Source organism: Balaenoptera ricei, chromosome 2, assembly GCF_028023285.1.
Source record: "Balaenoptera ricei isolate mBalRic1 chromosome 2, mBalRic1.hap2, whole genome shotgun sequence".
Lineage (NCBI taxonomy): Eukaryota > Metazoa > Chordata > Mammalia > Artiodactyla > Balaenopteridae > Balaenoptera > Balaenoptera ricei.
The window spans coordinates 94,431,629-94,457,529 of record NC_082640.1 but is presented as its reverse complement, the minus strand read 5'-3'; the positions used below and the strand labels follow the sequence as shown (position 1 = coordinate 94,457,529).

The following is a 25,901-nucleotide window of genomic DNA, read 5'->3' as shown; positions in this document are numbered from 1 at the left end:
TTTATGTACAAGTCTTTGTGTGAACATACATTTTCATTTCTCTTGGGTAGATACCTAGTAGTAGAATTTCTGGGAAATTTGTTTAGCTTATTTAAAAAAAACTATAAATCTGTTTTACAATGTGGCTCTTCCATTTTACTTTCCTACCAACAAATACATGAAGATTTCCCCACATCTTGTCTACCACTTGGTATTGTCTGTCCTTTTGATTATAGCTCTAGTGGGTATGTAATGCTATCGTATTGCGGTTTTAATTTGCATTCATCTAATGACTAATAGTGTTGAGTATCTTTTTTAAGTGCCTTTTACCCATTCATGTATCCTCTTTGGTGAAATGTGCATTCTAATATTTCCCCTATTTTTAAATTGGATTATTAGTCTTCTTATTACTAAGTTATAAGAGTTCTTTGTATATTTTAGATACTAGTCCTTTATCAGATATACAATTTGTAATATTTTCTCTCAGCCTGTATCTTGTCTTTTCAACTTATTAATATTATCTTTTGAAGCACACAAGTTTTCATTTTGATAAGGTCCAATTTATCAAATTTTTCTTTTGTGGATTGTGCTTTTGATGTCATATTTAGGAACTCTGGGACTTCCTTGGTGGCGCAGTGGTTAAGAATCTGCCTGCCAATGCAGGGGACATGGGTTCGAGCCCTGGTCCGGGAAGATCCCACATGCCACAGAGCAACTAAGCCCGTGTGCCACAACTACTGAGCCTGTGCTCTAGAGCCCGCGAGCCACAACTACTGAGCCTGTGCCCCTAGAGCCCGTGCTCTGCAACAAGAGAAGCCACCGCAATAAGAAGCCCGCGCACCGCAACGAAGAGTAGCTCCCACTTGCCACAACTAGAGAAAGGCCGTGCGCAGCAACGAAGACCCAACACAGCCAAAAATAAATAAATTAAAACACAAACAAACAAACAAACAAAAACTCTGCCTAGCCTAAGTTCATGAAGATTTTATCTTACGTTTTCTTCTAGAACTTTTATAGTTTTACTTTTATATTTACGTGTAAGATCCATTTTGAATTAATTTTTGTGTATAGTGTGAGATAAAGGTCTAAGTTAACTTTTTTTTTGCATATGGATATCAAATTGTCCCAGCATCATTTGCTGAAAAGATTGTCCCTTCTCTATTGAACTGTTTTGGCTACTTCATTGAAAATCAATTGATGGGGACTTCCCTGGTGCCGCAGTGGTTAAGAAGCCGCCTGCCAATGCAGGGGACACAGCTTCGATCCCTGGTCCGGGAAGATACCACATGCCGTGGAGCAACTAAGCCCGTGTGCCACAACTACTGAGCCTGCGCTCTAGAGCCTGCGAGCCACAACTACTGAGCCAGCGTGCCAGAACTACTGAAGCCTGCACACCTAGAGCCCGTGCTCTGCAACAAGAGAAGCCACTGCAATGAGAAGCCCGTGCACCACAATGAAAAGTAGCCCCTGCTCGCTGCAACTAGTGAAAGCCTGAGCAGCAACAAAGACCAATGCAGCCAAAAATAAGAAAGAAAGAAAGAAAGAAAGAAAGAAAGAAAGAAAGAAAGAAAGAAAGAAAATCAATTGACCACAAATGTAAGAATTTATTCCTGACTCTCAATACTGTTCCATTAATATATATGCCTATCTTTATGCCAATACCATACTGTCTTGATTACTGTAGGTTTACAGTAAGTTTTGAAACTGGCTATTTTAAGTCATCCAGCTTTGTTCTTCTTTTTCAAAATTGTTTTGGATATTCTATATAAAATTTAGGATCAGCTTGTCTGCTTGTGCCAGAAAGGCTGCTAAGGTTTTGCATACAGTCTATAGATCAATTTGGGGAGAACTGCAATAGTAACAATATTGATTCTTTCCAATCCATGAACATGGAATATCTATCCATTCACTTATATCTCCTACCTATCAACAGAAAGAAAAATTGACAAAATTGAAAAGAGAAATACAGTGCTACAATAATAGATGGAGACTTCAATATCCACTTTCAATAGTGCATAAAAAAACCAGACAGAAGATTTATAATGAAATATAGGCCTTGAACAACCCTATATACCAATTAGAACTAACAGACATATATAGAACACTGTACCCAACAACAGCAGAATACACATTCTTCTTAAGTGCAGATGGACTAGTCTCTAGGATAGAGTGTATGTTATTGTCTTTTGTTATGTTTAATAAATATTTTTTGTATCCCATTTTAATTCCTGTGTTAATTTTTTACTATATTTTTGGTGTTATATCAATGTACCATGAATATCTTTCCATGACGATAGATACAGATTCTGTTCTAGAATTGAGAATAATAAAAACATGCTCTCTATCCCTGAGGGTTCAGTTTTAATAGGGGAGAGAGACAAAAATAGATCATTTCAATTCAATTTTAGTAGAGGTTGTATAAGGTACAAACATGGGGCAGGGAAGGCTTCATAGAGGAAGTGATGCCTGAGTTCTGTTTTAAAGGATAAATAGCAATTTTCCAGTTAAGTAAAGAGTAGAAGGATATTCCAAACAGTCAGCATGTGCAAAAACATGAGGAGTTAAAAGTGCGGCATGTTCATGGAACTATCGACAGCTCAATATCCCTAAAACAACAACAAAAAATGCTAACCTAAGCCTTGCAGGAAAAGAGGTTAGAGAGGTGGGCAATGGGAAAGTTATCAAGGTCTAGATCCCCCAATAAGGAGTTTGCAATTTATCCATCAGACTATTTTGAACTGAGAATAATATGGTCAGATTCTGAAATAGAATGCTCTCTCTGAAGGATTAGCTGAAAAGAGAAGAAATTGGTGGTGGTGCGTGACTAATTAAAAGATTTTTATAATAATCCAGGACAAAGATGAGATAGTAAAGCAAGATGGCAGGGGAAATGGAGCAATGGGGATGTTTTAAGCATGTTATCAGGGGTAAATGGAAGCAATTTAGCTTGAGTGGGAAATCAGAATTATTGGTGAGAGCTCACAAGGGCTTTGCAGGGAAAACACTGCCAAATGTTAAATGCAAAGAGCAAGAGGATGAAGAAAGCTAAATGGAGTTTAGAAGTTGAGGGGGTTGGGAATGGGATGAATGACTTAGAGCCTAGGTGAGAGTCTGGCCAAGGATAGAGGGTGAGAACTGGGGTTGTGGGTATGTGTGTGTCCTGTAATTCCTCTATCAGGTGGTTCCCATGCACATTCCTGGGACAGCCTGGAAACCTTTGAGTAAGAGAGCATGAACAACTGTTGTCTGTCTTCAACAGTCCCATCAACTGAGGGCAGGAATTTTTGGAAAAATGTTAGATGAAGCAATGATTCCCTAGAGATAAACTCTGAAAATAAGTGGGCTGAATTCTCTGTGGGCACAGGGGTGGAATCTAAGGCTTTCAAAGTGAAAGCTAATGTTTATGTATAAAATATTTCTGAAGAAATAGATCATAGCAGTTGTTTCTATTGAAGGGAAGTGGATGGCTGGGGAATGGGAAGGGAGGAAGACTTTTCTGAGTATAACTTTTTGTACATTTTGAATTTTGAATAAACTGAATTTAACATCTATTCAAAATAAAAGTTTTAAAAAAGGAAGCTGAGGAAATGTACTGGAGAAAAATACTTATCACCCCTTCACACATCTGTATGTATTTTCAGGTGAGACACCCCTGCTTAGACAGCCCTGTTTGTTCCCGTAGGGGAATAAACTAGTTTGCCCTTTACTGTCCTAGGACTTCTGCACCTTCTTAAAATGCACTGAGTCACTTCTCTGCCCTATTTTCAGCTCAGTGAGAGCCACCTTCCTCCCTGACTGGAAGAAGAGACAAAGGAAATCCAGTTCTTGAGGGTTTAATTTAATAGGTTCAATCCCTGTGACAGTATGTCATTCTGAGTGAAATTACCTGGGACAGAGGTATAGATGGGAAAAGGAGAAAGAAGAGCCCATATTTACAGAAAAAATATACAGTCTAAATTTACAAGCTTAAAAAAGAACATCCATATCCCCTACATTTTAGGGTAGGACTTGGAGCCAGAGTCTCAGAACAGGAAGCCACAGACAACCTCTTCACTGTCAATACCATGAAAGTACAGGTGAAATGTTCCAGGCTCAGAATCTAGATTTAGGGCTGTAATTTCAGTTCTACCCCTAAGGTTGTGTGACCTTGGTCAAGTGGCTTCCAAAATCTAAGTATCAGTATCCTTTTCTACAAAATTAGCTGATTGGATGTACAGAGGAACTCCAAATATTCTTTCAGTTTCCACATCTTATAATTCTAAATCTTAGCAGGGCCTGCCATATAGCTCTGTAGTTTCTCCCAATAGGCATTTCACTTCTGGGCTTTCAACATTTGTTTCTTAGCTCTACTTTCAAGTTTTAGTTTCGGGAGGTGAAAGTTAGAGGAGGAATAGAAGGAATTGGTGGGTATTCAATCTTTGTGCCTGGGCCACAGGGTAGGAAACTCTGGTTGTTGTTTCAGCAATTATTCCTTCATAACCTGGTCAATTGGAGATAATTTTGTATTTTTTCCCCCCCAATTTCTTTTTCTGAGAACTCTTTTGTCTTCTTCCCTTGCAACCATCACCCTACCCCTAAACTCTTGCTGTTCACTGGCCTATACTCATATATTGATTGTTGTGACTGAATTATAAATATAATGATTATTTCAACAAATAATTGAGCACCTACTATGTACTAGATAAGCAGTTTTCAAACATTTTGGTTTCAGGACCCTTCTATATGCTTAAAAATTATTGAGGCCCCCCCCAAAGCTTTTGTTTACATGGGTTATATCTATAGATATTTACTGAATTAACAAAGTAAAACTGAGAAAAATCTAAGCTATTGATTTTAAAATAGCAACAGTAAACCTATTACATGTTAACATAAAAAAAATAAAAAACAACTATATATTCAAAATGAAAAAAGTGAGAGAAGTAGCATTGTTTTACAAATCTACAAATCTCTTTATGTTAGGTTTAATATAAGACAGCTGGAATCTCACATGCTTGGTTTTGCATTTAATCTATCACTTTGGGGTTTGCAATAGTTTCCTGGGGCTGCTGTAACAAATTACCTTGGTGGCTCAAAACAACAGAAATGTAATCCCTTATAGTTTTGGAGGCCAGAAGTTCAACATCGGTCTCACTGGGCAGAAATCAAGGTGTGCTCAGGGAAGCACTCCCTCTGGAAGCTCGAGAGGAAAATTCATTCCTGCCTCTTCCAGCTTCTGGTGGCTGCTGGCATTATTTGTGACTACTTGTTCCAATCTCTGCCTCTGTCTTTACATCAATTTCTCCTCTTTTGTGTGTGGTGGCTAATCTCCCTCTACCTCTCTTTTTTGTTTTCTTTTTCTATAAATTTATTTATTTGTTTATTTTTGGGCTGCGTTGGGTCTTTGTTGCGGCACGCAGGCTTTCTCTAGTTGCGGTGAGTGGGGGCTACTCTTCGTTGTGGTGCAGGGGCTTCTCATTGTGCTGGCTTCTCTTGTTGTGGAGCACGGACTCTAGTCGCGCAGGCTTCAATAGTTGTGGCACGTGGGCTCAGTAGTTGTGGCTTGCAGGCTCTAGAGCTCAGGCTCAGCAGTTGTGGTGCACGGGCTTAGTTGCTCCGCGGCATGTGGGATCTTCCCGGGCCAGGGCTCGAACCCGTGTCCCTTGCATTGGCAGGCAGACTCTCAACCACTGCACCACCAGAGAAGCCCTGGCTCTCTCTTATAACAACATTTATGATGGCACTTAGGGCCCACTGGGATAATCCAGGATAACTTCTTTATTGCAAGATCCTTAATTTAATCACATCTGTGCAAGTTTTACTATATAAGATAACATTCACAAAGTCCAAAGATTAGGATATGACCATATCCTTGGGAGACAGTGTCAGCCTACCACAGGTTGGTATGTTGTTTGAAGTTTATGAAGAAAACCTGGTCTCACACAGATATGTAGTTCAGGAAAAAAGAGTATTTTAATAGCCTTTTCAAATAATTGTGGATATTCTTCTTTGATACCATACCAAAACTCAACAAGCAGTAGTTTCTTAAAGGTTTGTTGCAATTTTAAAATATATCAGTGAACTTTTTGTATAGGGTTACATTAAAATCATTGGTCTGTATTCATTTTAAATAGATCTTCAGTCCATGCATAATTTTATAACATCATGCATTGATCATTTGGAAAATATTGTTTCATTGAGTTATACAGATCTTCTGAATACTGACACTTTTAATTATACACTATCAAAAAATAACATTCATTAATATCACCACTGATCTTGTCAGAACAGTTCTTACATATTAGAGATGATCAGACTCCTGGTAGCAGATACACATTTTTCAAAATTCCAATTTACTCTTGAAAGTTTGAATTTTATTAGTGGTAATGAATACTGTCAGTTATTTTTCTTGAGGCGACAGACTCACTGCTCATTTTCAAGAAAGCCATTGTTTGTTAATCATTATTTCAATTAAAATTGTATTCCATGAAGAAAAGTGGCTGGTTCAGCTTTCAAGTCAAACTGCACCAGTGCTTTTCCTTGAGAAACCTTGGTTACGTGTCAGAACTGCTTTATGTGTCCTCCCCATTTTGTCACACACAGTATTTAAAAGAAATGTACTCAAGGGTTGATATTTAATAAAATTAAAAATTCTTACTGCTTCATTAAAGATATTCTTTTGAGAAACTGGCTTTTTTTTTTTTTTTTTAAATGTGAGTGTCAGTGGTGAAGAGTACAGTTGGGAGCCTCTGCCTTGATTTGTGCCAAGGTGCCAGCAGTTTTGCCCAGTATTGCTTTTATACAATTAGTGCAAATATCAGCACAGTTGTTCCAGAATAAACTATGAGATAAAAAAAAATTGTACAATGTTTTATTTCAGCATCACTTTAGTTTATTGCCAGGCATTTATATAGATCTTCAAGTATTAGTTGGTGCTGCCACCTGACAGATACAAGCAAAGCAACAAGACTAGCTACATCTATAATTATATAATTTTTGTCCATCTTAAAGACAGTATAATTCTGCAGATAGGATATGCACTCAGTCTTTATGTTTGCAACGGAATTTCTAATTTGGTGAGTTACTGCATCTTTGGAAAACAGCACTGCCATGATTTCTTTGACTGATTTTTCGTCTAGCAGACATTCACTCAGTAACGTACAGGCTTTATTAGTCTCTCAGCTATCGTATGCCCTTCTCCAGCCAGTGCAATACAATAATTTAACCTGTAAAATGCTTCAGTTGGTTTTTCATTTCTACTTTGAAAAGTGGTAACAAAAAAAGCTTTGGCTTTTAAAGAGGTTATCATTTTTAAAATATTCAATTCCCTTTTCTTTAAACTCTGAATGATTGGTCTCAAAATGATGCCTCAACCTACCTGGCACCATAATAGTGCTTGAAAATATTCTGTTGAATAAGACAAAATAAGGTAAATCATTAACTTCTCTAACGTCAAGGAAAAGAAATAAGCTTTTGTCACATTTTCCTTTCTTATTTACAGTTTCACCCAGATTATTCCCTTTACCTGAGTCAGAATCCTCTGATATTGATGTCAATATCATCTTTTTCAGCATCTTTAGATGTGGGAGATTGAGAAAGCAGGTCTTCTAATCTCCCTCTTGTGAGTCAATGAAAGAATCTAAAATTAAAAAAAAATTATAAACAAAATTTTATTTTAGAATAAAAGATTAAATTCTAAAAAATAAGTTTTAGATAAAATTTAAATATTTAGAAAAGTTTTCAATAAATTAAAAATATTCTTGCAAAACAAGTAAACAAAATGAACTTTTTTCTTGTGTTTCTACATAGGCACAAGGAGAATTTAGGGATTTCAAAATACCATTTATTGGATGATTAAATGCGGAGAGATAGGGTATAAATGAATGTCGACAAAATTCTTTCTTAGGGAGAAATGGAAATTTTTATTCGAGCCAACTGAGGATTACAACCTGGGAGACAGTCTCTCAGAGAGGTCTGAGAACTGTTCTGAAGAGGTAGAGGGGGAGGCCAGTAGTATATGTGACTTTGGCATAGGGGTATGTGCAATCAAGCATTCATTCACCTTGGTAGAAGGTTAGTGCTATTTGCGAGGAACAGATATATTAGTTAAGGGTTTTAGTGCTTTTCTAAGTATAAGAAGATGCTGGGTTCATAAAATTTTCTCCTAAAAATATCTAACTATCTGAGGGCCAGTTCTGTCAGTTTTCCAGAGCACAAAGTGCCTCATGCTGAATTCTTTTCAGAGTATATTGTAGGTCAGCAACTGCAGTGGCTAATGACTTGATTTTTGTATAACTGGATGATAGGTAACATTCTTTATTTTACAATCCCTTCCCTTTTGGTCTTACTTTTGACTAAGGTTTGGGAGTCATTTCATGACCAATTTGTCCCATGGTGCTAGGAATGCTCATTCCCAGGCCAGGCAAGGATTTCATTGATATGCCCCTCACTGTGCTATTACTGGACTAGGCCCTGTTAACAGTAATCAAAAGCCTCTGGACTGCCTGTCTTACTAGTCTGTTATGGTCCAGGAAACGGTTCCCTCTTGTTGCTTCTTCCCATATTTGGAGTTACACTATTAAGATCATTGATCTTATAGGACTATATATTTGACCAATAGTTTCAAATCACCTAATCATCATTAATTTTATCTGAGGCTCAGCCACACATTTGGTGATGCAAAAAAACAATAATCTTATAAAATATGTGGAATACAAGTAATGTTCTAAGTAAATATTTAGGCAAAGAACTTCCACTAGGTGTGGCCCAGCATCTCCCCAGGTCACCTGACCAGCCTGTTGTGCACCACCCGCTATCTTTAAGGGAAATGATATACTGGCATTGTACATAAAGTTCACCAAAGTTGTCTGCACATACAAGGTGAGTGGTGGAGCATCGTGACCCCTTACAGGATTGAGAAATGAATGTTATCTTCAAAGAGTTACATGGCTGGTGCCAGAAGAAGAAAAATTGGTCTTTACAGCTGAGCAGATACTTCTGCCATTGGGGAAGTCTGGTTAATGCGTGATGCAGATGCACAATGAACACTAGAGGGGAGAGAGGAGGCCCAAGTGGGCGGAGAAAAATTTTATGTCTAAATTTCTCGTCTTGCCTTAAAATATGAATTTTTATTTCATCATGAAGATAGCTTGTAAGAACACACCAGAAGTACTGAGGACAAACTGAGTTAATCTCTGAAAACGCACTTATACCCTAAACATTAGACGAATCTATAAAATACAATAGTACTCAAGCACACACTTCATCAGTCAGTTGAGAGGTTCTAAGTCCTCTATCCTCTTGAAAACTTCTCTATACGCTCTGGAGAGGATGAGAGTGAAAACAACAAATAACATTTAAGTAATATTATGAATATAATTTTGACTTCCTGTATCCTTTGTTAGGGTCTCCTTCAGAACTCACCAGACCACATTCTCAAAAGCACTGCACTAGATTCTGTTCTAGATGGAAGCTGAGGTGACAGCAATGAAAAAGACAGGGAGATACATATTTATGTAGTGGCAACTGCCATCAGTTCTAGAATGGAAAAGAACAGAGCGTTGTGAGAGGATAGGACTGCGACCTGCTGGGCAGGAGCAGGGGGTCTGGGGGGCACGGGGGTGGCCAACCGACCACTTCCCCTTCCTGGCTGCCTCCCCAAACCCCAGAAGGGGGGCGGAGGGGAAGAGACAGTGGCCAAGAGTCCCCCGTACGCGGCGGGCGCTGAACCCGGTAGGATGGGTCCACAGGGCAGCCGCGCCGTCATTCAACACCACCAGGGTCCCCGGCACCGCCAGGGCCAGGGCCGCGCGTGGCGCCAGGGCCCAGCATCGATTCCGCTCCTCCGGGTGCGGCCGAGGGAGGTGGGCGGATTGCCGGTGGTCCCCCAGTCAGTGAGAGGGTGCCGAGAGAGGGCCAGGAATGGCCACCTCCCCGTGCGGTTTCGGGCAGCGCGGAGGCGGCCAAAGGGAAAGGGAGACTTTTGCGGCCGAAGTGTAAGAGGGACGGACGGCAGCGGCTACCTCAGGAGGACCCAGAGAAGCTCGGGACGCAGGGGTTGCCATCGAAACCGGGAGCGTCCGGCCCTTCTGCTCCACCACAGGAGGACCACTTCCGCGCAGGCTTGGCGCGCGCGGTCTTTCGCTCGCGGACTCTCGCGCCCTCCGGCGGCGTCTCTCTAGAACGACACTGTGCTTGTCCGCGCGGGACGCGAATAAAGATTTCTTTTTCAAACAAACAGGAAGTGCCTACGGAGGCCGGGGAGGCGGCGGGGCAGGTCCTGGGCATGAGGCCGGGCGGAGACCGGAGGGCGGGTGGCGGCGGCGGCGATGAGCGACATTGTGGAGAAGACGCTGACGGCGCTGCCGGGACTCTTCTTGCAGAACCAGTCGGCTAGCGGGCCCGCAGCCGCCAAGGCGTCCTTCTCCTCCCGACTGGGAGGCCTGGTCCGCGGCATCACCGCGCTCACCTCCAAGCACGTAGGTGTTCTCTGGGCCGGGAGGTCAGGGGCGCCTCGGGGAGGCCCCCTCGCTGGGAGGCTCCGGTCCGGCGGCGAGCCTCCGGGGCTGGCCGTGAGGCGTGTGTGTCTGTCGGTCCTGGCGTCTGTCCGGAAGCGTCACTTTGCTGCCCGGACTGACAGCTGGGAGGCCGGGTTTCCACGGTTGGCCCTGACACTGACTCATTATTATCTGGGGCAGATATCTTTAATCTTTGAGCCTCTGTGTGTTTCTTGAACGTTGACGTAACAGAGTACCAGTACATATTTCATAGGTTGTTTCGAGAGTTAGATGAGACATCGAGCGTGTGAAACTACCAGGTGCCATGGAAGTGTCAGCATTATTCTCCTAAAAAGTTTCTTTCGCACTCGGGTTCTTTCTGTCTCCCAGTTCTTTCAACTGCTAGATGTCATACACTAGAACAGACCCTGCCATTTGAACCTGTTGTTCAGTATGTTTGGGGAGCTTGAGATTCTTAGGTTAGACCTACGGGTTGGGCAAAGAAAAAGCATAATTCTCCCTAAATGCAGTATTTGCTGAGTAAGTCTCTGCCTCAGATGGGCTTTGAAAACGAGCAGTTATAATGGAAGTTTTTAAGTTCCCACAGACTTTTCAAAGCTTCAAGGATTTAGTATCTTAAAAAAAGATCATATGGTAGGTCAAAATCTGTTCAAAAGATATTTGTGGAAGAGACTATGTGTTAGACCCTAAAGAAACAGTGTAAAACACATTTCCTTTTCCCAAGGACTTGTTCCTTCATCTTGGGCTTAAGACAGCTGTAAGCAGTATACAATGAAATATGTGTCAGGAGAGAAGAAAAGACAAAGAAAGTTTTTCTTCAAAGTGCTCTGAGCGTTTAAAAACGTTCTTTTTTAAACTGAAATAAGATGATGTTGTACTGGGGAGGATCAGCTTCACATTCAAAAATCACAAAAAACAATTATTTGTAGACTTGATATTGCTTGTCTTAAAATTTTGTCCTTTGCTCGTTTTTATGAGGTGGCTGAATGAAATAAAATACTTTTGGTTTTAAACTGCAGTTTTAAACCGTACATAAGGTATCTAAATGTAGCAGTACTTCACTAGCATTGTTAGTTCTTGGTTAGTCACCTAATGGGCATCTGCTAATTCAATGTGTAATTTAAAGATAGCATGATATTCGTCAAAATTGGGGCCAATTTTCAAGTGCTTAAGGAGGTGAAATACAATGCAGACAGTAAAAGTAACCATATCAGTGTATTTATTCTGTGTGTGTGAGAGAGAGATGGGAAGTGAGGGAACGGATGCAAGGAATAGGAAAAAAGGATAGGGAAGAAGAATATAGTTTAAGGGAAGAAGAACAGTTTCTGTTTCTGCCTTCTTACCCTGTTTCTGTATTCCATGAAGAAGGAGAAGGTGTGAGAACCTTATTCTGGGCCACTACATAAAGAATTGCTTTTCTACTTTCTCTCCACTGTTAATTTTTTTAAAAAACCATTTTCTGCTAACCTGTCCTTAAGGGGACAGTAACTGAGTGAAAAAAAGAGGAATGGTGAGTTAGCATGAAAATATTTATTCTTTCCAGGAATGATTCTGAGGGTTGGAGAAATGCCTGTAGGCAAATCTTAAGTGCATAATTTTTGTAACTCTACTTTAAAATAATGTTTCTTTTTTATTGAAAATATTATAAGTTATATTTTTCCCTTTAAAAATACTGTTAGAGTTTAAAAAGGTGGTTATTCATGCATTCAAATATTTTCATTTTTTCAGGAGGAAGAGAAATTAATCCAGCAGGAACTGAATAATCTGAAAGCAACTGTTTCTGCTCCTAATACAACTCTGGTAAGTTTGCATAGTCAGTGCCAGCACGTTTTGAATTTGAAATCTGGTCCACTGTGGACTCAATAGTGGCATTAATTGATCAGTTGCTAAAATCTAATTTATCACAGTCAAAATCAGTTATGGATGGTAACAAGTCAGACATTAACTTTAGCCTTTTATTGCTGACTGGCTGCACCAGAGCAAGACTTGCTTGACTGATGTCAGTTCAATGCCAACATGATGATAGTTACATAAATGTAGGACTCCTGAGACCCCAAGGCTGATCTTATTGTTTTAATGTTGTGCACTGGGAGAAGGTTAGGACACATCATTTAAAATAGTATTTTCAGGGGACTTCACAGGTGGCTCAGTGGTTGGGAGTCCGCCTGTTAATGCAGGGGACACGGCTTCCATCCCTGGTCTGGGAGGCTCCCACATGCCACGGAGCAGCTAAGCCCGTGCGCCACAACTACTGAGCCTACGCTCTAGAGCCTGTGAGCCACAACTACTGAGCCCATGCGCCACAGCTACTGAAGCCCGCATGCCTTAGAGCCTGCGCACCGCAACTACTGAGCCCATGTGCTCTAGGGTCCACGTGCTGCAACTGCTGAGCCCGGGTGCTGCAGCTACTGAAGCCTGCGCACCTAGAGCCTGTGCTCCGCAACAAGAGAAGCCTGTGCACCACGTCGGAGAGCAGCCCCTGCTCGCTGCAACTAGAGAAAGCCCACGCACAGCAACGAAGACCCAACGCAGCCAAAAAAATTTTAAAAAAAGTAAAAAATAAAATAGTGTTTTCAGACCTGAATTGATATATTGTAAATCTCTCATTTTACTGTTATATCTTGGAATATAGGTTGGCTGACAAGGTAGAAAAGTGATTTTCTTGCTGTAAAACTGAGTATATTGCACGATAGCTAAATCAGGATCTAGTTTTTAAAAAACTTGGTTCCATATAGTTTGATTTTCAAACAGCATTCATCCAGCAACTATTTAAGCTGTGACCACCATATGCAGACCACTGTGGGACTGTGGGACTGTCCCTACATAGTTAGATTAAGGCCTACTTTTTTTTTCTTTTAATTTTTATGTGGTTTCAGATAATGAGATTTTTCCAAGCAACGTTTATTCAGCAAATATTTTGTGAGTGCCTTCTTTGTGTAAGTTGCTGTGGAATACTCTTCTAATAAAAATATTGCGGTGATCATTTTGCATGAATACATGATTATGTATGTGAATAACACTTGTAAAGTCTGAGAGAATGTATATATTTCCTTTTATGGTCATAATAATATGTGGACAAATGAAACTCAAAACATAGTTAATGTGATCTGTGTGTGTATGTGTATATGTATGTGTATGCATAGATATGTATATATTTTTATGTGTATGTATAAAATCACTGTGTGTTATGATACTTGATAGAAATGTTACAGAGAAATAGCTTCTCTCTTTTCATTTAGTTTGATTTCCATTTCCTATAATTGGCATCAGTAAATACAGTTTTCATGTTACCAGACATAAACCTGGTGTTGACAGAATTAGATAAGTAGGTAGAAGTTAGGGAGCCAGAGTTTGAAGGAAGATTTTATAATATTTATGGCCATCCAACTCTGGGCATACTTTACAGAATAGTCTGTCCCTGAGGTGGTCATGTAGAAGTTGGATTATAATTTGTTAAAGAAATTTTCTAGAGTGAATTCCTGCATTGGGAAAAGCATTTTCTTCTCCACAAGTAAGAGAATAATAATGTATGCAATAGAATTTTACTTAAACAAACTCCATAATGACTTTTGAAAAGCTATGAGATAAAATGTTACAAAATCAAGGTTGATACTTAATGGCTTAAATGAATACTTTCACTCCTCATTGATGTAGAAGCCTTTGAAGAGGCTTCCAGTATACTTTAAGCTTGTTTTCTCAGTGTTTAGTAGTTTTAATTAATGTGCTGATGGATTAACTTTTATTAAACACAAGTGACCTAAATTAAATCATTAAACATTATTCCCTTAAGATTTTCCTGTGGTTTATTTTTAAACTCTTCATATTTACATGTGTGTATATATATATATATATATATATATATATATATATATATATATATAAAATCTACTCTCTGTATATAATATATATGAAATATAAATGTTATTCTTACTTTAAAACATTTTATTTTACTGTTTTTTAAGCATTTTATGATTCAGTAATCCTGTAATATATTAACCCTAATTAATTTTTAGATATTAAAATAGTCTGAGCTTTTCTTATTTTGAAACACATTTATATTTTAAATTTTTGATTAAAATTTGCTATAAATATTGATACAGATATTCTCATACTAATAAAACAGATTTATAGAATCTCTTAAAATAAGTTATTAGCTCCTGTTATAAATATTGAAAGATCCAGTTAGGTTAAATATTGGAATGATTATACCATTAATGAAATCATAATAGTTGTGAGAATTGTTGAAAAAGTAATGCTTATAAAACAAACTGTCGCCTATTATAATATAGCACAGTAATTCTGAAGAAACTCCAGGTGCAATTTGGTCTTTAAATGTGAAAAATATTTTCATCACAGAAATTATTACCAACTTGTGGGAGCTCTATGGATGCGTTCATTTGACAAAGTATATTAAAATGATGTGCTACATTCTAGAAGCCACGTTAGAGTACCACGAGTGAAATTTTGTCTGAGGACCATGTGTCTCACATTATAACCAAATTTTACACGAGGGACACCTATAATTAGAAATAGCTACATTTGATTTATTTTGTATTGTTGCCAGTAACAAAACATTGAGATAATTTTACTAAAATGTGTACTGTTGGTAGTTAAATTTGGGAGAAACTCTTTATTTATAAAGTCTGACTTTGGGTGATTAATTTATATATGTTATTTCTTCAGTGCCAGGATTAAAGACTTCTCCTATTAAATGATTACAGCATACTAAAAAAAAAAAGTCAAAGCATTCTATTTATTTATACTGTTACTGGATATTTTGTTTTTCAGAAAATGATGAAGGAATGTATGGTGAGACTTATATATTGTGAAATGCTTGGATATGATGCTTCCTTTGGTTACATACATGCAATCAAGTTGGCACAACAAGGAAACCTTTTAGAAAAAAGAGTAGGTATGTATGTGTTTAAGACTCTTGCACTTAATGTTGTCCTTAAAGTTCTGGCTATTATATAAAGTAAATGATGGCAGGTGTGTAGTATGGTTTTAGAACACTGCCTTGTGATTTCCAAAGCTTTAAAAGATAATGCTTCAAAAACTCACAGTCTAAAAATGGAATCAGTTTTCCTGATTCATAGCGTTTTGGAGTTATAGAAAGGATGAAAAATTGCCTGTTCTTGTGATGGTGGTTAGATGACTTTGTCAAAACTCATTGAACTATGTACTTAAAAGGGTGAATTTTCTTATATGTAAATTATACCTCAGTAAAGCTGATCTTAAAAAGTCTGTCTAACCTCATCAGTTTAATGATAAGGGATGATTTTTTTATAGATAAAACTGAAATTGACTTGAATAATTTTCGGTATCCTGCTCCTAGTTTCACAATTGTTAACTATGAGGATTTGAGGTATCTTAGAAAATTTTATTTCTGTAATCAACCTTTAAGTCTATTAGGAAAACAAGGACTTAAATCTTGTATTCATATACGTACAGCTTTATATCAGAAACGTAAGAAGGAAGCACTTTAGAATAATATAGGAGTAGAACATGTTCTTTATTCAAAGAAGTTGATAGTGTCGTGTTGTCAGGGACCAACATTCTTCTCAAGTTATATTGACCTGTGCTGTCAGATGATGGGTATGGCGTGGGAGATATCTTGGTAAAGACTCTGAGACTATATGAACACACTGTTCCACTTGTTGAATCTCACTCCACCAAAAATACTCTTTTGTCTTCTAGATTTGTTACATTCTTCCCTCCAAGTAGAGTGTCCTCTGGCATCTTGTCTCTCCCTTTCTGTATTCCAAACCAAGTTTTAACTCTTCTGTGATCTCTCAGGTGGCTCCTACCACCTGTTGTCTTACGGTGTTTGTCTTTTCATGTCTTTTCCAAACTAATTCTGAGATCCCTAACAGCAGGAAATTTTGAAAACAATAGACAGTCTATACTTTGTACATCTGTTGCTGTATTTTGCTTTTTAGACTTTCATGTAATTTTTCCATTTTCAATTAAATTTTATTTTTATTTTTATTTATTTTTATTATTTTATTGGTTTTTTTGGCCATGCCACGCGGCTTGCGGGATCTTAGTTCCCCGACCAGGGGTTGAACCCAGGCCGTGGCAGTGGAAGCACTGAGTCCTAACCACTGGATTGCCAGGGAATTCCCTAAATTTTTTTTTTCAATTTTTATTTATTTATTTATTTATTTATGGCTGTGTTGGGTCTTTGTTTCTGTGCGAGGGCTTTCTCTAGTTGTGGCAAGCGGGGGCCACTCTTAATCACGGTGCGCGGGCCTCTCACTATCGTGGCCTCTCCCGTTGCGGAGCACAGGCTCCAGACGCGCAGGCTCAGCAGTTGTGGCTCACGGGCCCAGCCGCTCTGCGGCATGTGGGATCTTCCCAGACCAGGGCCGGAACCCGTGTCCCCTGCATTAGCAGACAGACTCCCAACCACTGTGCCACCAGGGAAGCCCCATTTTTAAAATATGTAAAAATTACATGTGTACATGGTCCAAAAGTTAAGACCTGATAAAAAGGTATAGTCAGAGAAATTTCATGTTTATCTCTAACCCCTCTACCAGCTTTGCCCCTTACCCCATGGGTAACTATTTTCTTTAGCTTCTGATTAATCTTTCCATTGTTTCATTTTGAAAAAACAAGCAAATTCATGGGTACACACTCAAATACTCTCTCTTACACAGAAGATAGCATGCTACAGAGATTATTCCGCATCTTGTTTTGACATCTTTATACTTTTATACAATTGCATAGTTTTCAGTGGGCAGATGGATGTACCGTAGTATTTTCAACGAGGTCCCTATTAGTGGAATATATGGGTTGTTTTTATTTTTTGCTCTAATAAATAATGTTCAGTGAAGGACCTTGTATGTGGGTTATTTCATAGTTACAGTGACTAAGGAAACCTCACAGTCATTTTTATTGAGATTCATGATCTTCCTTAGGAAAGTATTTTATTGACACCTAGAAAGACGTGTCTGTGGGTATCAGATATTCTTTTTTTTTTTTTTTTTTAAATAGAACAGATTTTTTTTAACACTATTTTTATTTATTTATTTTATTCATTTATGGCTGTGTTGGGTCTTCGTTTCTGTGTGAGGGCCTTCTCTAGTTGCAGCAAGTGGGGGCCACTCTTCATCGCGGTGCGCGGGCCTCTCACCATCGCGGCCTCTCCTGTTGCGGAGCACAGGCTCCAGACACGCAGGCTCAGCAGTTGTGGCTCACGGGCCCAGCTGCTCCGTGGCATGTGGGATCTTCCCAGACCAGGCCTCGAACCCGTGTCCCCTGCATTGGCAGGCAGATTCTCAACCACTGCGCCACCAGGGAAGCCCCTCAGATATTCTTTATGTGTGCTAATGAGTGGAAGTTTTTTTTAAGATAGCATTTAAATTTTTTATGCCTTTACTCCAGTACCATTGCCTCATCTACCCTCCTGAGATTTCTAAGGCTTAGTGCTTTCTCTGATGGATAATGCATTCTTATTTTTCACATGAATACTGTTGAGTAAATAAATCTCAGTACCCACTAAGTCAGGAATTATGTTAGGTGCTTTATCTTGTGAGATGATATTTCGTTTGACAGAGGAGAAAACTGAAGCTCAGAAAGGTCAAGTCAATTTTCCAAGGTCATAGAGCTGCTAAATGGTGAAGCTAGAATATAAACCCAAGTTTCTATGAGTCAAAGCCTGTATTCCTATCCTGTACCTCACTCTTAGTCATATCAAATGTATTCTCTAATCATTGTTGTTTTTCTTTGTTTTCCTGAAACCTTTTAAATTTTTTGAATCACAGAATATCTTTTCCCCTGTTTCCTGATAATCAAAACAGTTTCCTTGTTTTCCCTGATTGTCAAAACAGGATATTCTTTTTAACAGATAGAATTAAGATTTCATAAGGTTTTGAGGTGGTCTTTGGATTAGTTTGTTGATCTTCTTGTATCTTGATATTGGTGACTTGAGAGGGGGTGATATCTTAGCTGAACAGATGTAATCTGATAAGACCTAATTTCTGCTTTAAATGCTGTCTAGGGTTTTTCTCTTTCCTGGTCCTGGTTTGTTCTTTTTTCTCTCTCCTGATTGTGGGAGTGATAGCTCTGCTCCTCTGACCTTCAGTGAAGATGTTGCAGTGGGTCATGCTGCTACTCCTTGGTTATGAGAACAGGAAATTTTTTTAACAGTTTTCCCATCTTCCCCAACAGACACAATATGGATGCTGGATAGTAATAGGGGTAGCTAACACTAGAATTGCTAATAAAAAGGCTGGAAGAATTGAGAAGAATGAAAAACAATGGGAATGGGAGTCAGGGAATAAGGTCTTAAATAGGGGTTAAAAACGTGAGCTAACTCCTACTGGCTCCGTTGTAGTCTTGGCTCCACCATGTAGTAGCTGTAGACCTTGGGCAGTTATCCTTTTGGGGCCTCATTATTATATTGGGGATAATAAGAATATCTACCTCATAGAGTTGTTGTGAGGATTAAATGAGGTGAGGCTTGTAATGTACTTAACCCACAGTAACTGTCTAACAAATGTTATCAATATTAAGGGTGACAGGAAAATGACATGGAGCATCTAGATTCCATGCCCATGGTATTTGTCAGAGTATTAACGTACTTCCTCAATTTTAAGTTGTATTTTTTAATGTTTTGATGTTATTAAAATAAAAGTACCTGAGTAAATGAGTACATTTAATGTGGTAGACATTGTTTCTTTCCGCAACAACTTCTATTCATTCAATAGTTTATCTTCACATTGAGAAAATAAGGTATTGTTTATGGCTAATAGATGATTTACATCATATGGATTGGTATTAGGTAGCTCATTCAGTAATACAAATAGCTAGTAACTCACTATTAACTGTAGTAGCTATTAGTTTTTGAATAATTATATTTGGCTACAAGACAGAAAATGTTTTGATTGATTGTGTAGAGATTTGCACAGAAGATAGAAGGCATATATTCCTAATGTCATTTACAGGACTTTAAGTTGGTGCACATAGCCTCTTTTCCATTTCAGTTATATCCTGTGAAATACCTAATTGTGAAAGACTTCAGGGTGAAGAACATCTGAAATCTTCCTTACTGAATTTTTTGAACCTTGTTATTTTACTATTTGTTTTTATATTTACGTGTAACTGGTATCTTTGACACTTAAATTTTGGAATATATTATTGCTTTGTTTAACTTCTTGGGAAATGTTAATTTTTGGCAGGTAATTATGAGACTTTTCCTCTCAAATTTTATAGGTTATTTGGCTGTTTCTTTATTTCTACATGAAAGTCATGAACTGTTGCTTCTCCTTGTGAATACAGTTGTAAAGGTATTGTATTGTATGCTGGTTAATATGAAGTCTTAAATTATTCCTTCAGGCATCTGACATTTCTCACCAATCGTATTAAATTAGGTATTTTTCAAAGAAGGTGGGCTTATAGAATGGGCTTAGAAAGATCTTTTATATCAGTTTCTGCATCTGTAAAATGAGGATAATAATAGAACTTAACCAAGTTGTTAGGGTTAAATGAAACACTGTAGAGAATAATAGTTGCTACTGCTGCTGTTATTATTGTTTCATTTAAAAAAGCAGAGTTAACGAAAATAAACTCAAAATGGTCTAAAGACCTACATGTAAGACCTGAAACCATAAAACTCCTAGAAGAGAACATAGATGGAACACTCTTTGACATAAATTGTAGCAATATTTTCTTGGATCAGTCTCCTAAGGCAGAAGAAATAAAAGCAAAAATAAACAAATGAGACCTAATTAAGCTTAAAAGCTTTTGCACAGCAAAGGAAATAATTGACAAAATGAAAAGACAACCTATGAAATGGGAGAAAATATTTGCAAATCATGGGACCAACAAGGGGTTAATATTCAAAATATACAAACAGCTCATGCAACTCAATATCAAAAAAAACAAACAGTCCTATGAAAAAATGGGCAGAAGACCTGAATAGACATTTTTCCAAAGAAGACATATCCATAGCTAACAGGAAATGAAAAGATGCTCAACATCACTAATTAGAGAAATGCAAATCAAAACCACAATGAGGTATCACCTCATTGAGAATGGCTATCACGAAAAAGTCTGTGAACAGCAAATGTTAGTGAGGATGTGGAGAAAAGGGAACCCTTGTACACGGTTGGTGGGAATGTAAATTGGTCAGCTACTGTGGAAAACAGTATGGAGGTTCTTTAAAAACCTAAAAATAGAACTACCATATGATCCAGCAATTTCACTCCTGGGTATATATCTGGAAAAAATGAAGACACTAATTAAAAAAGATACATAACCCCAGTGTTCATAACAGCACTACAGTAGCCAAGACGTGGAAGCAATCCAAGTGCCCATCAGTAGACAATTGGATTAAGAAAACGTGGTATATATACGCAATGGAATATTATTCAGCCACAAAACAGAATGAAATACTGCCATTTGCAGCAACGTGGATGGACCTAGAGAATACTATTGAAATTAAATATTAGTAAATAAATCAGACAGAGGACAAGTACTATATGATATCACTTATATATAGAATCTAAAAAATAATACAAATGAATGTATATGCAAAACAGAAACAAACTCACAGACATAGAAAAGAAACTTGTGGTTACCAAAGGGGAGAGAGGGAGGGACAAATTAGGAGTATGGGATTAATAGATAACAAACTACTATATTTAAAATAGATAAACAACAAGGACAGCATAGGGAATTATACACATTTATCTTGTAATAACCTATAGTGGAGTATAATCTGCAAAAATACTAAATCACTGTGCTGTACACCTGAAACTAATACAATATTATTAATATACTTCAGTAAAAGAATACATTAAAAAAAAAGCAGAGTTGGAATTATAACTCAGATCTCCAGACTCTTAGTCAGATGCATCTTCCATGCTGTTGTCTTTTTCTCTAGGATCTGTTTTAAAGGGATGTGATATAAACTGAATAATTGAAGTCTTTTAGATTCTGAAAGTCAGTTTAAAGAAGAACAGAGTTTAATTGGGTAACTGAAATGTACAGATAATAAAAACACAATCCATACACAGTATTGTTTCCTGTTAAACGTTTAAACAAAATTGGTAATGAAGTATAATTGCATTGTTGAGCTTTTTCATGTTTATCTTATTTCAGTCTTTTGATATATGACAGAGAGTGTGTGTGTGGGTGTGTAGTATCAATACTTTCTGAATTGTTAAGTTATATACTCTCTTAAGTTTACTAGTAGCTTAAACTTTTGCAAACTTTCAAAAATGTAGTTTTGGGTTCTATTAGAACGGTTTGTAAACTTTGTGCTTATGTAAGTATATATGAATGCATGCATTTTATCATATATATTCAAGAATTGCTTCCTTTTAAACTTCCACTGATATTGTTGATTAACAAGAAGAATTCATAAAATTATTCTGTTACTAGTTTAGAAAAGTTTTAAAGGCTGTAATAAAGAAGACTACTTTGGTCATTGTAAACAGAAATACAGTTTCCTTTAGATCAGTTGCCTTTTGGCTACCTTTATCTATTGACTCTATTAAGGCAAATGAAACAGGAATATTCCTATAAAATATGAGGTAAGCCTAAATGTACAAATTAATTTAAAAAGTTAGTAGAAAACTATTAAGTGTGTAGGACCATTGCAATGTTGAACTCAATGTCCCTAGATTCAGAATTTGCACTGAATGTTTTCTTTGCTTAATAATGTTAGGACTTGCAGAGCACTAACCTAGTAGAAGTATGTATGGCACTTACTATCGTCAGCCAGATTTTCCCTCGAGAAATGATTCCAGCTGTTCTTCCATTAATAGAAGATAAACTTCAACATTCTAAGTAAGTAAATTCTTTTTGGATAGGTGTCTACACTATGTATTTCAAAAGGAAAATTTATACTCAGAAGTTTATTCTAACTTTAACTTAACGCTACCAGGATAGAGGATATTCTTTGACTGCCAGGTATAATGCAAAAATCCCTGATATTTGTCCTTTATTGTCCTTTATTTTTATGTGGGTTTAGAAAAATGTTAGGCAACTTTCTAAAGGTAAACTGAGAGTCAGTGAGGCTTAGCATCAGGAATCCTTGGCTTTCTTCCCACTTCTACTGCTAACCGTCAGGGGTCCTGTTTTTCTCTTGGCTATATGGGGTTGGTTGAAGCTCCTTAGTTCTCACAGAGTTGTTTTGAGGATAAAGTGAAATAATGGAAAACATATGGAAATGGTTCAAGTGCATGAATACAGACCTTCAATGTATTGGGGATGCTTTATATCAAAACTGCAGCTCTCAAATTCTGTTTTATAGCAGAATATATCCAAATGAACCTTAACTTACAGTATTTTGCTAATCTTGTATGATTCCTTAACTCTCTCCTTCTCAACTTGATTACTTTTTCACCACACTTGGAATTATTTTGTTTTTGACCAAGCCCCTTAACTTCATAATCTTTAGAGTTAGGGAAGAGTTTACAGTCACTTGCCATTTTTCCTTTGTGATTGCAGTATTTTAGTTATATATACATTTTTGATAAAGATTTCTTTTGTTACTCATATAATATTTCATATGCTTAAGTCAGTATTTTTAGTGTTCTAAGATTTTAAAATGTTGTTTTATGCTTTGTGTTCTTTAAATCTTGGACCATGAATATTCCAGCTAAAAATGATAGCTTTTTCTAAGAATTATGGAATAACTTCAGAGATTTTTCAGACTTGTAATGTTTTGTTTATATCAAATCTGTGTTTAGAACAAATGATGGGTATGGAAAATTAATTACTGGAAATAAAATATTAGCCTTTCTTAGATAATTAGAGGTTGATCTGATCATAGCAGAGCATATTTTTATGAAATTTTTCCATACCACCACTGTTTTGTGGTAGCCATACTTACCCTTTGTATGAAATCTTTCTAAGAATTGAATTTTTTCCTTGCTGCTTCCCATTTACCCTTTCAATTTTTTCCTTATTGCTTCCCATCTACTGTCATTTCAAGTCCTGGCCTTTCCTGTCTTCTACCAGTTAGAGTTTAGACTTTCTGAAACTCTGCTTTTGCAATTATGGCCATACCTAACTCCATGCTATGGAGTAAAGAGCTAAAGACAGAACTATGGGACAGAGCTACAAATAAGCCAGTAGATATCACAACGAAGCTATGAGACAGGGCTTGGACTCGACTTTTGAATCCCTGGTTATATTTCAGCACGCCAAACTCACAGCCCAAATCCAGGTTTTTTGATATCTTGTGTTATTGCCACCACTTTGGGCCAGACCTAGGGATTCCTGAGCCTGTTCAGAGTTTGTATTCTTTTTCCTCACCTCACTTACTTACTCTCTCCCGGAACTCATATTGGTTAACGCCCAATAGCAATACATTGGGATATAGTTTACAGTTACTGTAGGATTAATACTAATGGCAAATCTTTTGTTAATCTGCTTTTCTTTTTATGTGAAAAGAATTTTCCATCAAGACATAGTTTACCTAGGAAGATAGTAGGTTGCTTGTTAATGCAGAGGCTGAGTGACCATTTGTTAGGAATCTTATAAAAAGTATTCTTGAGTGGAACACAGAGGATTGCATTGAATAATCTCAATTTTGAGATTCTATGGTTTTCGGTAACAGAAATACATATTAAGTAACCCTGAAAGTAAATACTTCCGTACTGCTGTTGTGGGTACTGCCAGCATAGTCTGCAAATATGAGCTATGTGGAAATAGGCATAAGAGACAAAAACAAGGAATATAATTCCTTGGAAACTACATTATGTTCATAGGATAGCAACTCTTTATTTTTGCTTCTTGTGTGCTAGACATTATCTGTTACAAATGAAGTGCAAGACTTGTGTATACTTTCCTCTTCATTGTAATGAGGTTTTTGAAACATGAGCTGGGCAAGGAGAGGAGTAACATCTTTTAATGTAAGTCCCCCTTATACTCCCCTGCCCCCGCAAAGTATTTGGAGTATGTTTGCCCATGATATAAAAAAAGAAATATGAAAAGCTAGAATGTTAAGGAGACTTTTAATATTGATGGAGAGACTGTTTAATGTTACTAGCAGAAATTACCTCTCACTCATTTAAACTTACTGTTGATTCTTTTCCCAATTTCTGGAGATATGGCTTTCAAAAATGGAATTAGGGAATTAAGGAATTTATCTTTCCTGGTTTGTTTTGGTTTCAAAAGTAATATATGCTTGTTACCAAAAAATTTTATAACTAGAGAAATATATAACATGGACAGTTAAAGTCTCTTGAGGTCTTACCTCCTAGAGATAACCACTTTTTATAGTTTGGTAGATTAGAATAAAAAATTAATAATAAATGTGTAATTCTTTCTTTTTAGATTCAGGTAACAGCTGGTATTTTAAAATCATCTGGTCCATAATCTTTTCAAACTAAATGATTCAGATGGTTTATTTAGATTTTATTTTTTATCTTTAGGGAGATTATACGAAGAAAAGCTGTCCTAGCATTATATAAATTCTATCTCATCGCTCCTAATCAAGTACAGCATATCCATATTAAGTTTCGGAAAGCACTTTGTGACAGAGATGTTGGGGTCATGGCTGCTTCCTTGCACATATACCTTAAGATGATTAAGGTAAGTTGGTATTTTGAACAGGTACTGAGTAGCTACCATTAGAAAAATATAGTTATGTAATTAAAAGAAAACTCATATTTTTCAGTAAAATGCTTAGGTCACATTTAAATTTGTATTATTGACACTTTAATAGTAATATTTGCATGTTGATCACATGAGTTGTAGACAAATTATAGATTTAGTCTTTTTTTATGCCTAAAATTTTTTCAGTGTTACTAAAGAAGCATGGAAAAATGGTAGCTCTGGAAGGTGGTTGAAATTTGCAGATTTGTGGTTTTTCAAGCAGTGCCTCCCTTTTATACAACTTCATGGGATACATATAACGGTTTATAGAAATGAGGAGAGCTGGTGGGGAACGTGCAAGGCGTAGTCTACAGTGTTGACTCCATATGTTGATACTGTGTTGGAGGAGGAAGGGGGGTTGAACAGTATGGTAAAAAATTTTTCTAAATGATGATACGGGTTTATACTAATTCAACCCCAGTGTATTGCCTGAAACCCTTTGTGTCTGAAAGTATATATTTGTGAGAGATTTCATCATACCTCATAATGCAATGGGATATGCTGTTGAAATCAATTTAAAATTACAGAAGCTGAAGGTTGTCTTTACTTTTATGCATTGTGTGCTCCAAAATAGTGTGGCATAAACAGATAATTGATATTAAATCTTATTTTTCCTCTAATATTTATTAAACTCTGAAAGAGCTATTATTTCCCTTCCAAAAATTTGTCCTTGATACATAGTAAAAATTACAATGAAGAGTCTAACATTCATTTTGAGGAATGTGTATTTAATTTCCCTAGTTCAGGCAGATGGTTACTAGACCTATAGTGGTGATCAATTCGTAATATACATAAATGCTGAATCACTATGTTGTA

General features: G+C 37.3%; 1 protein-coding gene and 1 long non-coding RNA gene across 2 annotated transcripts in view; one reads left to right on the top strand and one right to left on the bottom strand.

Annotated features, from left to right (window-relative positions):
- Nucleotides 1–10,108, bottom strand: part of LOC132359390 (uncharacterized) — a 71,625-nt gene extending 61,517 nt beyond the window's left edge. The window contains exons 1-2 of the long non-coding RNA XR_009500832.1: nucleotides 9,978–10,108; nucleotides 7,481–7,594 (exon numbers count right to left, since the gene is read on the bottom strand). This is a non-coding gene — a long non-coding RNA (uncharacterized LOC132359390). The remainder of the gene's footprint in view (nucleotides 1–7,480; nucleotides 7,595–9,977) is intronic.
- Nucleotides 10,109–10,219: 111 nt separating this feature from the next.
- Nucleotides 10,220–25,901, top strand: part of AP4E1 (adaptor related protein complex 4 subunit epsilon 1) — a 63,597-nt gene continuing 47,915 nt past the window's right edge. Inside the window, exons 1-6 of the mRNA XM_059913305.1 lie at nucleotides 10,220–10,433; nucleotides 12,201–12,272; nucleotides 15,261–15,384; nucleotides 19,689–19,762; nucleotides 22,147–22,268; nucleotides 24,863–25,022. Coding sequence (XP_059769288.1) covers nucleotides 10,284–10,433; nucleotides 12,201–12,272; nucleotides 15,261–15,384; nucleotides 19,689–19,762; nucleotides 22,147–22,268; nucleotides 24,863–25,022 — 702 coding nt within the window. The 5' untranslated portion in view covers nucleotides 10,220–10,283. The remainder of the gene's footprint in view (nucleotides 10,434–12,200; nucleotides 12,273–15,260; nucleotides 15,385–19,688; nucleotides 19,763–22,146; nucleotides 22,269–24,862; nucleotides 25,023–25,901) is intronic.